This window comes from Eubalaena glacialis, chromosome 4, assembly GCF_028564815.1.
Source record: "Eubalaena glacialis isolate mEubGla1 chromosome 4, mEubGla1.1.hap2.+ XY, whole genome shotgun sequence".
In the NCBI taxonomy this organism is placed as follows: Eukaryota; Metazoa; Chordata; class Mammalia; order Artiodactyla; family Balaenidae; genus Eubalaena; species Eubalaena glacialis.
The window spans coordinates 171,814,864-171,830,019 of record NC_083719.1 but is presented as its reverse complement, the minus strand read 5'-3'; the positions used below and the strand labels follow the sequence as shown (position 1 = coordinate 171,830,019).

General features: G+C 52.4%; 1 protein-coding gene and 1 non-coding gene across 3 annotated transcripts; both read left to right on the top strand.

The window, feature by feature from the left end:
- The first annotated feature begins 45 nt into the window (after positions 1-45).
- Positions 46-11,611, top strand: TRIM7 (tripartite motif containing 7). Of its 2 annotated transcripts, none has more exons than XM_061190148.1 (7): positions 46-696; positions 1,585-1,680; positions 5,693-5,923; positions 7,022-7,044; positions 7,330-7,445; positions 7,965-8,000; positions 9,984-11,611. In XM_061190148.1, exons 1-7 carry the CDS (start codon positions 190-192, stop codon positions 10,493-10,495), a joined length of 1,521 nt encoding a protein of 506 aa, XP_061046131.1. In that variant the 5' UTR covers positions 46-189; the 3' UTR covers positions 10,496-11,611. The 2 variants fall into 2 exon arrangements, with proteins under 2 accessions (XP_061046131.1, XP_061046130.1); XM_061190147.1 differs by having other exon boundaries at positions 9,840-11,611.
- Positions 11,612-13,790: 2,179 nt separating this feature from the next.
- On the top strand, positions 13,791-13,863 carry TRNAT-UGU (transfer RNA threonine (anticodon UGU)). Its single transcript has one exon. It is a non-coding gene; the product is annotated as a tRNA-Thr (tRNA).
- The last annotated feature ends 1,293 nt before the right edge of the window (positions 13,864-15,156 follow it).

The window sequence follows — 15,156 nt, the reverse complement described above, 5'->3', positions numbered from 1 at the left end:
GCACCCTCCCCTCACGTTTCCCATCCTGGCGCACCCTCAGCTCAAGTCTCTGCCAGCAGGCGTCAGCCCCGCCCTTCTTCTTCCCGTGGGCGCTCGGAGGCCCGCCCCGGCCGCTGCGCCGGGAGCGGCGTACCGTAGGGTAGGGTAGTCTCTCTCGCGCCGCCCGACTTGGGTGAGCCGAGGGTTCGCATGGCGGCGGTGGGGCCGCGGACTGGCCCGGGCGCCGGGGCCGAGGCGCTGGCGCTGGCGGTAGAGCTGCAGGGCGAGGCGACCTGCTCCATCTGCCTGGAGCTCTTCCGGGAGCCGGTGTCCGTCGAGTGCGGCCACAGCTTCTGCCGCGCCTGCATCGCGCGCTGCTGGGAGCGCCCGGGCGCCGGGGCCACCGCCGCGTCCCACAAGTTGTCCTGCTCGCTGCCCTGCCCGCAGTGTCGCGAGCCCGCGCGCCCGGGCCAGCTGCGGCCCAACCGGCAGCTGGCTGCGGTGGCCACGCTGCTGCGGCGCTTCAGCCTGCCAGCGGGCGCGCAGGGGGAACGCGGGCCTCCGGAGGCGGTGGCGGCCGGGTGCCCGCAGCACCGCGAACCGCTCAAGCTCTACTGCCAGGACGATGGACGTGCCATTTGCGTGGTGTGCGACCGCGCCCGCGAGCACCGCGCTCACGCCGTGTTACCCCTGGACGAGGCGGTGCAGGAGGCCAAGGTGAGCGCCGTCCCCACCCCTGCGCGTCCCCGGGACCCCCAGTCCCCGTTCTGCGTTCCCGCGCAGGCAGGAAGGCCCAGGTGAACCCCTGCTTCTTTTCCCTTATCCCATGCTTCGCAGCACTGGCTTCGGGACTGAGCGCAGCTCTCCCGCTGTCACCCCCGACACCACCAATACCACCTTCCCAACCCCCTCGCGTTTCCCTTTGGGCCCCTACTGGACCGCCTGCACGATGCCCCACAGATTTGGAGATTTTCTTTCTGTCGGTACCTGGCTTTGAGCGGTTTCTCCGTCACACCCGCACATTCGCTACCCCCACTCTCAGCCCTTTCCCTGGGCATAGCTCTGTTCGATGTTCTCACCTCCTGTGACCGAGTGGGACGACCTTCCCAAGAGGTCGGGGTAAGGGGGTGGGTGGCTCCAGGGCTGAGTAGAGAGCCAAGAGCCATCTGGGATTCTGGCACCTCCCTTTCCTGCCAACTTGCTAGGGTGTGCGCGGAGGCCTGTGGCACCGTCCCCAGTCTTTCTTTGCTCTTACCCTGCTCTGGCTCTCCCACCCAGAGGGCTTTCTGATGGTGGTGAGGAGAGCAGAAGAGAGGACTAGGCAGGTTGGGCTGCTGGGGGGCTTGATTTCAGCCTGGATTGTGCACAGATGGTCTTGAGGACGGGAGACCCTGAGGCCTTTGGAGTCGCCCAGCAGTTGTCGTGTACCCTTATGTGCAGCCTGTGCAGGCTGTAGCCATCCCGACGTCCAGAGGTGGCTTCAACCCTGCCTCCTCCTCCTCAATGAACAGGGCCTTCCCTTTCTCCTGGGTGGCTTCAGGAAGGCACACGTGGGAGTTGCCAGAATCCTCTCCCCACAATGTCCTCCTTCTCACTCTTCCGCAGGAGCTCCTGGAGTCCAGGCTGAAGGTCTTGAAGAAGGATCTGGAGGACTATGAGGCGTTTCGTTCCACCGAAGAGAAGGAGAGCAAGGACCTCCTGGTGAGCATGGCAACCCCCAGGTTGGCTCCCCTGGGTGATGACAGAGGGCCACCCGCCACTCTGGCTAGGTGTGTGCGGCTTTGGAGTGTGTGCCTGTGGAACAGCAGAGGTGGATTTTAGAAATATAATGAGATGCATATGATATAGGGTGACCGTGTCATTTATTATATAACCAGAGCTTTTGAGAGTGAAAGGGAGGGCTGAAATAATTATTTTAGAACAGCTGGCTTGAAGTGGAACTGTCCAGGTGAATCAGGATGTATAGTCCCCCTAATATTACATAACACCCCAGTTAGGGTCTGTGGAGCATCTTGTAATTGAACACATTAATATTTCTGTAGAGAAACACATGAATAGTCATACTAAGTGGGAGCCTTCTGTCAGTCTGTGGCATATTTTACCACCAAAGGAGTTATGAAAAAAACTTTTTTTCATTTTTAGAGTTTTTTAGATTTTGAAATCGAGGCTAGGGGAGAGGGGTTGGGGAGATGGGGGAGGGGGATGGCAGAGCTGCTCCCCACCCAGCAGAGGGCAGGAGGTTCCGGGACTTGGGTTTTCAGCAGCCGATTGTGCTAGCACCCCCCCTGCCCAGCGCTTGGGGTGATATTTTGTCTTCCTTGAAGTGGAACAGGAAAGTGAAATGGGGTTCATTTTGGTTAAGGTGGGCAAATGTGGGTCACTGTCATTTTCTATCTTGAAAATTCAGTGCCTAGCTCAAAAAATAGGGGTTAAGAGAATGAAAGGATCCACTAGGGCCTGTTAGGGCAGGGCTCTTAAGTTCTGGAGTTGGAAAATGGAGAGAGAGGAACCTGAGGGCCGCCCGCCCCCTTAAGGGAAGGAGGTGTGGGGTGAAGGGGAGGACCTGTGTACAGGTGCCCCAGGGTCCTTCCCTGACCCTGAACTGCATCTGGTACACCTGCATCCCATGCACATCTCAGGCATTCTCTTCTGAACATTCACTTCCCTCCACAAGGAAGGGCTCACCCCTCACCCCTCCAGATCTCCACCCTGCTCTGCTGGAAAAAAGAGTAAGCATGTGGCTCTTTGACCATTGCTGTACATCCATGACCCAGAGGGCCTTCTCCAGCTTGGGCAGCTTCATGGTCTCTGACCCCACACCCCATGACATTGCTTAGCACTTTCTACTCTGTCCTACACCCACCCAGCCAACCCCCCTCTGGCCCACACATCCTTTATGATTACAAAATACCTGCTTAATGAGACAACCATTGCTGCTATGAGAACAAGGAGAATGAATATTTTTATTTGAAAATGCTCTTACCATTTAGAGGAGTGGTTCTCAAATGGTGGCAATTTGGGGCCCCAGGGGACGTTTGGCAATGGCTGGAGATATTTTTGGTTGTCAACACTGGGGCAGGCGTGCTACTGGTGTCTACCTGTAGAGGCCAGGGTACTGCTTAAACATCCTGCAATGCATAGGACAGCCCTCCACCACAAATAATTATCTTGCCCCAAATGTCAATAGCGCCGAGGTTGGAAACCCCGATTTAGCGTATTTTGGTAAATATTGTCCCACTTGTGTTATTTCCTTGGGAGACCACATGCTATAATTGCAAGAAGCTTGGACTCTGGGGTCAGACTCCCTGGATTAGAATCCTGACTTCCCGCTTCCTGGTAATGCACCTCTCTGTCTTGGTCTTCTCATTTGTAAATCAGGATGACAGTGTACCCACTTCACTGGGTGGTTGTCAGCACTGAGGGAGTTAACGCCTGTAAAGTTCCCTGTGCTGCTGCTGGCTGCTCGCCCAACATCCTGAAGACTGGGGAGCAGTGAACTGAGCCCAGGTCTCCTGACTTCAGAACCCACTTATAGTCTCCTCTTCCAGCCACCCCCTCCTCCCCTAGAGTTTTCAGGGAAGAGGAACTTTGACATTTGAGCTTGTCCTGGAGGGATGGAATCCTTCTCACTGGCCACGAGAGGCCTCACTTGTTATATCATGCAGAGTCCCTCCCAGGTGTTCACGTAAAGAATCAAGAGGATCAGGAGCGAGAGTCTGTGTCTGAAAACACAGGGGTGAAAATCCCATGGATAGTGGTAATGGAAAGAATAGAATATAAAGCTTGCACACAGCATACTCTTACTTAGGTCGCTGTGGGTGTGCTGTTACCTCTGATCACTGGCATTGATTTCCCTTCCTTCTTTCTACTTTTCTGCATTTCCAGGTTTTGTATGATGAACATGTGTTGCCTTTACAATTGCTAGACAGAAAAGGTGCTCTTTAAAATGAAGTAAAATGAAGAGTGAAAGTCGGAGGGGTGACAAATGTTAAAGTACAAAATTCAAATGAGTAAAATTTAAAGATCTTATTGGCTTTATTCAGTGATTCATAAATCAGCCAACATCCCATCTTGCAGAAAGAAAGTTCTGAAGAGCTGTACAAGGCAAGAGACTTTACGGGCAGAGGAAGCAGGAACAAGGAAGTTGTACTAGGCAAAAAAGTGGGTTGGCCCCAGAGGCTCATGAGTAGAATAGTTGTTTTGACGGTTAAGAAGGCTTTTCATTGGCCCAACAGCATGGGCTCCCACTCACCAAGAATGATCTAGCAACTGCTGCTGCCCAATGTTCAGCCTGGCAGCAACAGAACCACTGCAGAGGCCTGATATAACATCACCCTTGAAGGAAACCAGTTACTTGGTAGCAGATGGATTGCACTGGACCTCTTCCACCCTGGAAGGGACAGCATTTTATCTTGGCTGGAACTGACACATTTCTGAATAAGAGTTGTCTTTTCTGCCTGCAGAGCCCAAGCCAGCACTACTAAGGACTTATAGACTGTTTGATTCATCAACATGATTTATGATCCCAAAGTAGTTTGGGTGTCTGATTAGGGAGGGCATTTAAACATAAGAAGTGCTGTGAAGGTAGAAGTATTTTAAATTTATTTCCAATCTTGCAGTTTTGATATCCTATTAGTACATGTTTTTAATGCTGTGAATATGCTTCTTTAAATGTGAGACCTGCCATCATCTCTCCATGTAGATACTTCCCTCACCCTTGCAGCCTAACAATGAATTAGGGCACTTTGTTGGCCTGCTTGTCTGACAGCCAGTGACATCATTGATTTACTTTAAGTTCCTATGTCTTAGAATGAGTTTTCATCAGCAGCCCTCACTCCACAAAGGTTTTGCTTCAAAGCCACACCTTAAAGTTGCCTTATAAATCATATATTATATCATTGCTGAAAATGTTGAACTAAACCGAAGTGAGAAGAGTTATATACAGCATTACGTTTGAGATCTCACTGTGTGCTATCAAAGATGTTTTCCAACTCTACAATAACTTGAAACCATCATGTGTTTGGATGCTCTAATTTCAGCAGAATAAAGATTGTAAATTTGGTCACACACACAAAAAAGTGGGTTGGCTATTGCAAAGTTGCTTTCCCTGTAGGGGATGGCAGGGGTTTATCAGGCAGGTTACTGAACAAATACCGATCAGGCCATTCCTTATAGGCTGGTTTAAGATAACATTTGTGGGAGAGCTGAAACTGTCATTAGGTCTCGGTTTGGTGTTGTGGGGCTTAACATAAGCGACTCCATTTGGGGCCTGTTGTCTTGTTTTTAACACAAAATAAATGTGTTTGGGGACCTCAGTTTAATCCTTAACAGTGACTGCAGGAGGCACTATTTTATCCCTCCCACTTTTCAAATAAGGAAACTGCAGCCCTGGGGGGTTCTGGGGTGAGTTTGAAGTTGCCCTAGGTTGGTGGGAGAGCCTAGGTTGGTGGGAGAGCCCAGGTCTAAAGAGACACATGGGCGCCACTGTGACAGGGAAAGGGAAAGCATGTGTTGAGGCTGCTGCGTGCTTGGAATTGGGGCATTTAAACCAGAGCGTGTGCACGGTGGGCATGCGTGCGTGAGTCTCTGACCCCTGAGCAGTGAGGGGGATGGACCCCTGCCCTGTGGGATGGCTCAGAGGCTTCTATCCGAATGCTGTGTCTCAGATGCCCACATCCCTTTGCCCTCTTCAACTTCACCTCTCCTGGGACAGAAGCAGATGGCGGCCGAGAGAGAGAAGGTTGGGGCGGAGTTCCAGGCTCTGCGGGCCTTCCTGGTGGAGCAGGAGGGCCGGCTCCTGGGCCGCCTGGAGGAGCTGTCCCGGGAGGTGACACGGAAACAGAATGAGAACCTGGCCCAGCTTGGGGGTGAGATTGCCCAGCTCTCCAAGCTCAGCAGCCAGATCCAGGAGACAACTTGCAAGCCTGATCTTGACTTTCTCCAGGTGAGCCTGGCTTGGCCAGGGTATGAGTCATTTATCCTAAGGCAGGAGGCATGAATTTATCCCTCCCACTTTTCAAATGAGGAAACAAGAATGGCAGCGAGAACAGAATCAGATCCTATGAGTTTAGCAGAATCACACATCTGGAGCCAAAGTGGACTAGAGAGAAGAGCGTTGATTTTCCTGGGGTTAGAGGTCTAAAGGGATGTGATAAAAACTTTCTTGACCATGATCCACAATAATATATCTTACAATGTATTCTATTATATACATTGTGACAAAAGTCTCAGAAAATGACACTTACCTGTATTACATGTGATGCACTTTGATGTTTTTTATTCTGTCTTATTTCCTTCTAAAATAAATAGTCACAATCCACTAAATAAACTTCACTAGTCACAAATGGATCAAGAATGGTCATTTGTCATGGACATATATACACTACCAAATGTAAAATAGATAACTAGTGGGAAGCAGCCGCATAGCACAGGGAGATCAGCTCGGTGCTTTGTGACCACCTAGAGGGGTGGGATAGGGAGGGTGGGAGGGAGGGAGATGCAAGAGGGAAGAGATATGGCAACATATGTATATGTGTAACTGATTCACTTTGTTGTAAAGCAGAAGCTAGCACACCATTGTAAAGCAATTATACTTCAATAAAGACGTTTAAAAAAAAAAAAAAAAAAAAAAAAGAATGGTCATTTAAGGGAATTCCCTGGACTCTGTACTTCCACTGCCGGGGGCCTGGGTTCAGTCCATGGTCAGGTAACTAAGATACCACAAAGCCATGAGGCCAAAAAAAAAAAAAAAAAAGTCATTTAAAAGGCACTAATGTGAGTGATGACCAGTTGTTGTATAAGAGCTGTCACTTGTCTTGGGTCATGTTGAAAGCAGAGGCAACATTGGGTCCTAGCACTTGGCTCCAGTGATGATTCTGTAGTAAATGGGAGCATCGGGAAGCAGTTGCCACCTGGGACCCATGCAGGAGGTAGGGGGTGATACACCTGCTTATTGCTTATTCCTCTGGAAGGAGGGCAAGGGACCAGTTTTATTTTCTCAAAGGTGAATGCTGATTTGGTTTTCTTTAATTGTTCTTTCCAGGAATTCAAAAACACACTAAGCAGGTGAGTGGACCTGACAATACCTTGGGCCTCTCTAAGCTGGCTCTTCTTTTCCACTTAGCTTCCTCTCTTCATTCCCCACCCCTGACCTCTCACCTCCCGATCCCCCCACTGCCTTACCTGGGTACTTCTGAGGCAAACATCTGCTGCCTGGCCATGGGTATTCGGCACGGGGTCAGGCTCTCCTTTTCACCTCTCCCCACCCAGAGGACCTCACCATCCTAATTGTCAAGCCCAGTGGGAGTGGGACAGTGTTAGTGGGCCTTCCTCAGGGTCCTTGTCCTGCAGGTGCAGCAATGTGCCTGCCCCCAAGCCAACCACAGTCTCTTCTGAGATGAAGAATAAAGTCTGGAATGTTTCTCTCAAGACCTTTGTCTTAAAGGGGCTGCTCAAGAAGTTCAGAGGTAGGGGCTTGTGTGTGGGGCTGGGCCCTGCAGTCCTGGTGGTGGTGGTGTGTTTCTGGTGGTTTGGGGTCCTGAAGATGTGCCTTTCCAAAAGCTGTATGATAAAACAGGAACTAGGGTGTGTCAAGGCCAGACTGGTGCGGGGAGGCGGTGGTGGCTAATTTATTTAGAACCCCTGCCCCTACCCCAGGGCATGAAGCTTCCCCTGGGGACAGATGGAGTAGAGGGGCACTGGGGGCAGAAAGAAGGATGAGGAGGGAGAGATCAGCTCAGAATGGCTCCAGACAAAAGAGGGGGAAGTGGGAGAGGTAGAGCTAGAATACAGCCCCCTCCCCACCCCCATGATTGGCCCAGCACTTGCCCATCAACTAACTCTGGGGTATCTGGGGAGTGAGTGAACCCCCAGATATTTGACATTTACAGTGGGGCTGTAAATGTCAAGAGGTGGTGTCACCGTTGTTGCCAAATAGAAATTTCCCATGTCATTCACACACAACCTGCTTTGTTTCTCCTCTTCAGAGGATCTTCGGGGAGAACTGGAGAAAGAGGAAAAAGGTATGATGGCTGTTTTAACAGTGAGTGCCCGTCATTTGGCCATGTAGAGATCCAGTGACTGTCTCTCGGGGCTCTGTGCATGGTTGGTTCCTTCCGCTCATCCACCTCAGCAACTTTGCCATCGACTGCCCTTTCTTCCTCATCCTCACAATTCTGATTCCTTCGGGCCACAGTGGGGCCCATAGGCCTATAAGTTGTTCCAGAGCAGGAGTGCCCTGCATCTTGAGATACTTAGATCAGGGAGTGCTTGTCGGTCACCTGGACAAGCCTCTCTTCCCTGTTCCTGCTCCCAGAGAGATGGAGACCTCTCCTGGGGACAGGGATTGTGTGTAGGGGTCAGGGGAAGCAGGAGGAGACTGAAGACAGGAAGGGAGGTGGTTATCACTCCTGCAGGGCTCTGGGGTGAGTGGGATCTAACCCCAAGGGGAAGGGAAGTGGGGAGGGGAGGGCACATATTCCTGATGCTGATGACTGAGCTAAATCAGATCTTAGTCGGGAAGAATCTATACCAACTGAGTCAGACTATGTCCTCCTCTGCTCAGAACCCTGTGACAGCCCTGCCCCTCTCACTCAGTAAGGGCTGGAGTCCTTGCAGTGGTCTTCAAGGCCCTACGGGATCTGGCCTCACTGCACACTCTTCCCCTGGTTCACTCCGTGCAGCCACACACAGTCCTTGCTGCTCCTGAAAGGCACCAAGCACACAGCTACTTCAGGGCCTTTGCACTGCACTGGCTATGCCAGGGCCTGGAACACCCTTCCCCCAGACAGCTGCATGCATATCTGACTTCCTCATCTCCTTGATGTCTGTGCTCAAATGCACCTTTTCAGTAAGGCCTTCCCTGGCCCCTCTAGTTGAAATTACAGCCTGCTCTCCTGATCCCTCTATCATTTATTGTCTCTCCTCCTTCTCCCCATAGAAAGGAAGCTGCAGGAGGGCAGGGATACTCCACGTGGGATTCTCAGGGCCTAGAACAGACCTGGAACATAGTAGCACTTACAACAAGTGTGCATATTTTAACTTTTTATTATGGAAAATTTCAAACATACACTAAAGTAGAGAGAGGAGCATAACGAGTATTATGTACTCATCATACACCTTCATCAATTATTGACTCGTGGCTAGTATTTTTCATAAACACCCCTACCCACGTCTTCCTACTGGATTATTTCGCAGCAAACCACAGATAACTCTCATTTCTGTAAATATCTCAGTATGTTGTCTCTAAAGAGATAGACTTTTAAAAAAAATAAACACAAAACCATTAAAAAAGCATAAACACAAAACCAACATCATAACTAAAAAATTAATGATTCTTTACAGTATCTAGTGTCCGAAATCCCCCACTTGTCTTTTTTTAATTTTATTTTTTTAATTGAAGTGTAATTCATTTACAATGTTTTGCCAATCTCTGCTGTACAGCCCCAATTGTCTTTTTTTTTCTCTTCTGGCCTGCGTTGGGTCTTCATTGCTGCACGCGGGCTTTTCTCTAGTTGTGCGAGCGGGGTCTACCCTTCGATGCGGTGCACAGGCTTCTCATTGTGGTGGCTTCGGGGACTTCCGTAGTTGTGGCTCGCGGGCTCTAGAGCGCAGGCTCAGTCGTTGTGGCGCAGGGGCTTATTTGCTCCACCGCACGTGGAATCTTCCGGGACCAAGACTCGAACCTGTGTAGCCTGCATTGGCAGGCAGAGTCTTAACCACTGCGCCAGTGGGGAAGGCTGCCCCCCCCCCCGCCCCGCCCCGCCCCGCCCCGCCCCGCCCCGCCTCGCCCCGCCCCGCCCCACGCCACCCCACCCCACCCCGATCTTTTAAATTGGATTTGTCAATCTGTTTGAATTTAGATCGAAATCAGGTCCATAAATTGCCTTTCTGTGATTTCAACACCTACTTAATGAGGGGGCGGTGGGAGTGGGGCGAGGGGAGCCGTGCGAGGACGCTGCATGGGACGTCTCCTCCCTGTCTTCCCCCCTCCCCAAACCCCGCAGTGGAGCTGACCTTGGACCCCGACACGGCCAACCCCCGCCTCATCCTCTCTCTGGATCTTAAGAGCGTGCGCCTTGGACAGCGGGCCCAGGACCTGCCCAGCCACCCGCGCCGCTTCGACACCAACACGCGAGTTCTGGCATCCTGCGGTTTCTCCTCCGGGAGGCACCACTGGGAGGTGGAAGTGGGCTCCAAGGACGGCTGGGCCTTCGGCGTGGCACGTGAGAGCGTGCGCCGCAAGGGCCTCACGCCCTTCACCCCCGAGGAGGGCGTCTGGGCGCTGCAGCTCAACAGCGGGCAGTACTGGGCGGTGACCAGCCCTGAAAGGACGCCCCTCAGCTGTGGGCACCTGTCCCGCGTGCGGGTCGCCCTGGACCTGGAGGTGGGGGCCGTGTCCTTCTATGCTGCGGAGGACATGCACCACATCTACACGTTCCGTGTCAACTTCCAAGACCGCGTGTTCCCCCTTTTCTCTGTCTGCTCCACTGGCACCTACTTGCGAATCTGGCCTTGAGGGGCATTGCCTGGCCTCCCCGAGGGGGTCAGTCAGTCAAGGGTGAACTCCTCCTAGTCCTGGCTGCCCATGGGAAGGCATGTTGCCCTCGGATGGAGCCTCCTGGTCACTCTGGGTATGCCCTCCAGACTCTTGCCCCAGGCTGCCTTAGAGGGGATTCCGCAGACTACAACATCAAAGACATGAGAATGGGCTGTTGGGGAAAAGGGCTCTGAGGTCAGTTGAGCAGGGGAAGAGATGCTTTGGACCCTCCTGGCATGTCTCCTGCCTGTTGTCCACGTGTGGATTTGGCCTGAGCTGTGAGGCGGTGGAGGTGTGTGAGGACAGGAGCCCAGCTCCACCAGAGGTGCTTCCTATCACTACACCAACTCAGCAGGGCTTCTGGTTCTGTGGAACAAAACCAAGCTCTGGTCCTGTGCCATCCTCAGTTGCAAGCGGGCAGGTTCCTGCCAGGCCAATCAGGTTCATGATCCCTTCTGCTTTGCCTTCCTGTCAGCTGCCAGCTCTGCCTTCAGAGACCTGAATCTAGCTGGCCTGACGAAGTTGTCTACTCAGGGAGGATCACTGTACTTCCAGCTCAGTGGAGAGTTTGGGCCGGAACTGGTAGGAGACCCTTGATCTGTACATGAGGGAAAAGCCCAGGGTAACAGCATATAGGCATTGCTGCCGTCCCATATGACTTAGCCTGATGACAGAGTGTGTGTACAATACATCCTTGGCCACAGTGACTGCTCCGTGTTCTCAAGTTTGCCTAAACCCTTTTCAAGTGCCAAAGTACAGTCTCCCTTGGGTAAGGAGACCAAAGACTCTGGAATTTTGAAACTCAAGGCGGCACTTATAATTTTACAGAATAAACTAACACCAGCATGGAAATGCACAGAGCACAGGCATGCCCCTGACAGACACTTCCTGGAGCTTCCCCAGTGTATGCCAACAGCAGAAGACCCTGGTGCCAAGGCCTGCTCAGCCTGTACCCTGGAGGGTGTTATTCTCTTGGCTAATTGTTCCCCAGCTTCTGCATGGCTGGGCTTCTGGGAGAGTGGAGGTGGGCTGTTCCCTGCTTAGTATGCTCCAGGAAAGGGGGATGGGGAGATGGAAATACAGACTGTGAGCTCATTTCTAGGGTGCCTTGGCTCATTCTTAACGCCCCCAGTCTGAATGCAAGAGCACAATTATGAGCAAAGGTTTCTGCCAGACTGAGCATGTGTGTTTATCTGTGTGAGGAACATCTGCATGTGTGTTTATATCTCAGATCTCAGGAACGGGGGGCAGGGCCATGTGGATTTTGGAGAGGGCGTTTATGAGCATGCATATAGGGTTTAGGTGCAAACAGACATAGGTCAGTATGGTCACACCCTATTTTTGATTTGTAGTTGTAAAATATTAGCCACCCCATATTTAGGTGAAAGCCAAAGGTTTCCTTCCCCCACAACCTAGCTACCCAGCTAGATGAAATCCAGTCTCAGACCTAATTCTGTCCTGCACACATTGTTTAGATAGACGTGTTGGCATGCAGGGACAGTGACCATCAAACAGTCTGATCTGCAAGCATCTTGGAGTTTCCATGCTCTGTCCCTGAGATACTTCAAGCACACTTTGCATACAAGGGACGGTAAGAGAGATGTTCTTGTCGGGGCAGGCATGACACTTTTCTAGAGGCAATCTAGAGATATAGCACTAGGCAGTCAGAATCCAGTGTCCTATGGGCTGGGGACAGGACCATTGAAGAGTCCAGCCTACAGCAGCATCCCAGAGGGTGAACCCTATGTTGTGTTCATACATGGAGAGTAGCTCTAGAACACGGTAGCTAATCCATGTATTTGAATACCACTGATTTCCACAAGGAAAATCCATTTCTAACATTCACTTATTAATTAAATTGCCTAATGCTATCATCAAGCCTTAATGTTATCCGGGCTTGTATAGCTTTTGGATTGAGTAGCACAATTAACCCTTTATATCATCTAACAACTGTGCTGAAGTATTGCAGCACATTACAGGTCACAGAAGGTAGGGTGACTGTAGGTTCAGGTCTGGGCACTGCAGGGGTGGCTGTGTTTATATTTTCAGCTTTTGTGTTTGTGAATGTGATTGTGTGTCTATCAGAGTTTGCAGAATAACTATGTAGATATATACATATTCGAAGAGATGTAACAGCAGTTACATAACAATTACATGTGGACAGTACGACAGATGTTCTCTCTTGGTCACCAGGGTGGTGCAGTGACTTAGGATGTCAGTCACAAGCCTGGTGTGAGAGTATGCCTGTGTGTGTGCATCTTCCTCTCCCATCCTTTGACCATCATAAGATCTCTGAGATGTCTGGGCCTCTGAGAGCAATGACTGGCCTAACTTGGGTTCCTTCTGACTCCATCCATTCATTGGTCCTAGATCCCTGTGAGCTGCTGAGACATGAAAACCCACATCCTTGAAACCAGACCCTCACACCACTCCTCAGCATCCAGACAAGAGGGCACCCAGTGACCTAAGTCATCTGGCCTTGCAGGGACCAAAGGGCGGTTTGGGCCATCAGACCAAGTTCCACCAACTACAGCCGCAGTTTCTGACCATTTCCGGGCTAGGGCTCCTGTCCCTCACCTGGGCTCTCAATCTCTTCCCTTTGCCCCGTGGGCCCTTTTGGGGGCCTCGATGGAACCAGCTCCCCCAGAATTCAAGACGGGCCCCTAAGGATTTCCTTTTCCTAATTTGCCTTAAGTTGCGGTAGGGGCTAGGGACCTCCTGTCCCGTTCCAGTCCTTCACACACCGACCTTTTGATTTTCCCACCTTTCTCTACCAATCTTTCCCTCCTGATCACCCACCCAGCCCAGACTTGGATTCCTCTCAGGACAGGCATACTGACACCCTTCCTCTAGCCCTCCTCTTAGAGCCCCGACCTCGGACCCCTACTGTCATAGGACCTCTATCCTCAACAAGTCTTCGCCCCAGGCCCCCAAGCCGGGCGGAAGACCCCGGGCCCTCCTCGTATTCAGCCCACTGGTGGCCCCGCCCCCTCCCGCAGCGCGCCCCGCCCTCACCAGATCTCTCACAGCTTCCGCTCCCCAGCGGGCGCAACGCCGCCCTCTCTCCTCTGGGCTCTCTCCCAGGATTTGCAGCTCGGCCCGCGACACTGACACTGATGCCGCAGCTGAGGTGGCGGCAGCCGGACGGGGCGCTCACCGGCCGAGGGACGTGGGCCCCGCCTGTCGTCGCTTAACTCCTGCATGTTGGTGTCTGCGGCTGCGCGGTGACCAGAGCGGTGTCAAGTACTCGTGCGCAGAAAGGCGGTTCGCAGTTGGCTCCATAGCTCAGGGGTTAGAGCACTGGTCTTGTAAACCAGGGGTCGCGAGTTCAAATCTCGCTGGGGCCTACCTTGATTTTTTTTTCCATGCCTCTCTTCTAAGAGCTGAAAATGCACACCCCAACACGAATTTCCGCCATTACGTGTTTTTGCCCCTCAAGTGCCCCTTAGATGCTTGCCACCCTTCGGTCCCTCCCTCCCGTCTACTCTCGGAAGATCCAGACCCACTGCGTCCCTGGCTTTGAGATCACAGGTTCTGCTGGCCCCGCGCGCCTTCTCCCCCGCGACCCCTGTCTCGCTTCCTTAGCTTCCTTATGCGCGCCCTCTCCGCGAGTTCACGGCGGGTCTTTCCGTTCCCCTCCTGTCGCTCCACTCGGCCAGGGGCTTGCCCTGGTCTCTAATTCTTTCTGCGTTGCTTGGGGGATCACCTGTGAAAGCCCTCCCGCCCCCGCCCCCTGGGAATCTATTTTAGTCGAGAGTGGCGCGATGTTTAAGACCCCACGTAGCTTGCCATTGGTCCCCGCAGGGGCTTCTTTAATGAGGTGGCCTTCCAGTAGGGCAGTCACATAGGGGTTGAAGAATCCCGGGAGTCCGGGACGCGCAAGTGCCTCAGCGTGCCCGTGTGGGGCGAGTCCCTTCGCGTCTTGATGGAAAGCCTGGCTCTTTGGATGGGAGCTGGCTTGTGTGAAGGAGGGAAGTGGGTCCCTCCTCTGCCACGCACCCCACCCACCTCATTCACCCCTTCTGGGCGTCTACCCAAGTTCCCGCGAGCGGTTTTCTCTCCTCTGGTGAGAAGGAGGCCCGGGTTCTGTTATCGAACGCTGATCCAAGCCAGACCTCACGTGGGATGGCGACTCGCTCAGGGCTTTTCTGAGGGTCCTCATCCGCTGAAGAGAGGGCTCCAGCGGTCTCGGATGGCGCGGCGGGTCCTAGTCAGGCCTCTGCTTCAGAAGCCAAGGCCCCCCGGATGGGTCATGCCCGCGAAGGCCACGGTGGGCGGGCGCCCGAGACCTCCAGCGGGCCTGGTTCTGCCCATTGGGCAGGGCCCCCATGTTCACTGAGGATTTAGGGTCATTTTGTACACTTGACTTCCGTTAACAGAATAAATAAGTCAGAAGGTCAGCATGTATTACTGTTTTTTGTTTGTTAAAAGGAAAACTAAATAGTTGTTTTAAAAAAAGACTGGAAGCGAATGTGACAAAGTTACATTTTTAGGTCCAGGTGTCACGAGTGTGGACATTTGTTTGCACTTCTCTTTATATAATTCCACAGAGAAGAGAAGCGAATGCTTACAACACGGAGGCGGTAGTGACTGGGAGGCCGAGGACGCACAGCCGCCGGAAGCAAAGGAGAGCCCACCTA

Bases quoted from the DNA above. Each gene is read 5' to 3' on its own strand.
- TRIM7 (XM_061190147.1), top strand. From the start codon at position 190: ATGGCGGCGGTGGGGCCGCGGACTGGCCCGGGCGCCGGGGCCGAGGCG. The intron at 5,924-7,021 runs GTGAGCCTGGCT...TGTTCTTTCCAG, and splicing joins CTGATCTTGACTTTCTCCAG to GAATTCAAAAACACACTAAG. The intron at 8,001-9,839 runs GTATGATGGCTG...GTTTGAATTTAG, and splicing joins ACTGGAGAAAGAGGAAAAAG to ATCGAAATCAGGTCCATAAA.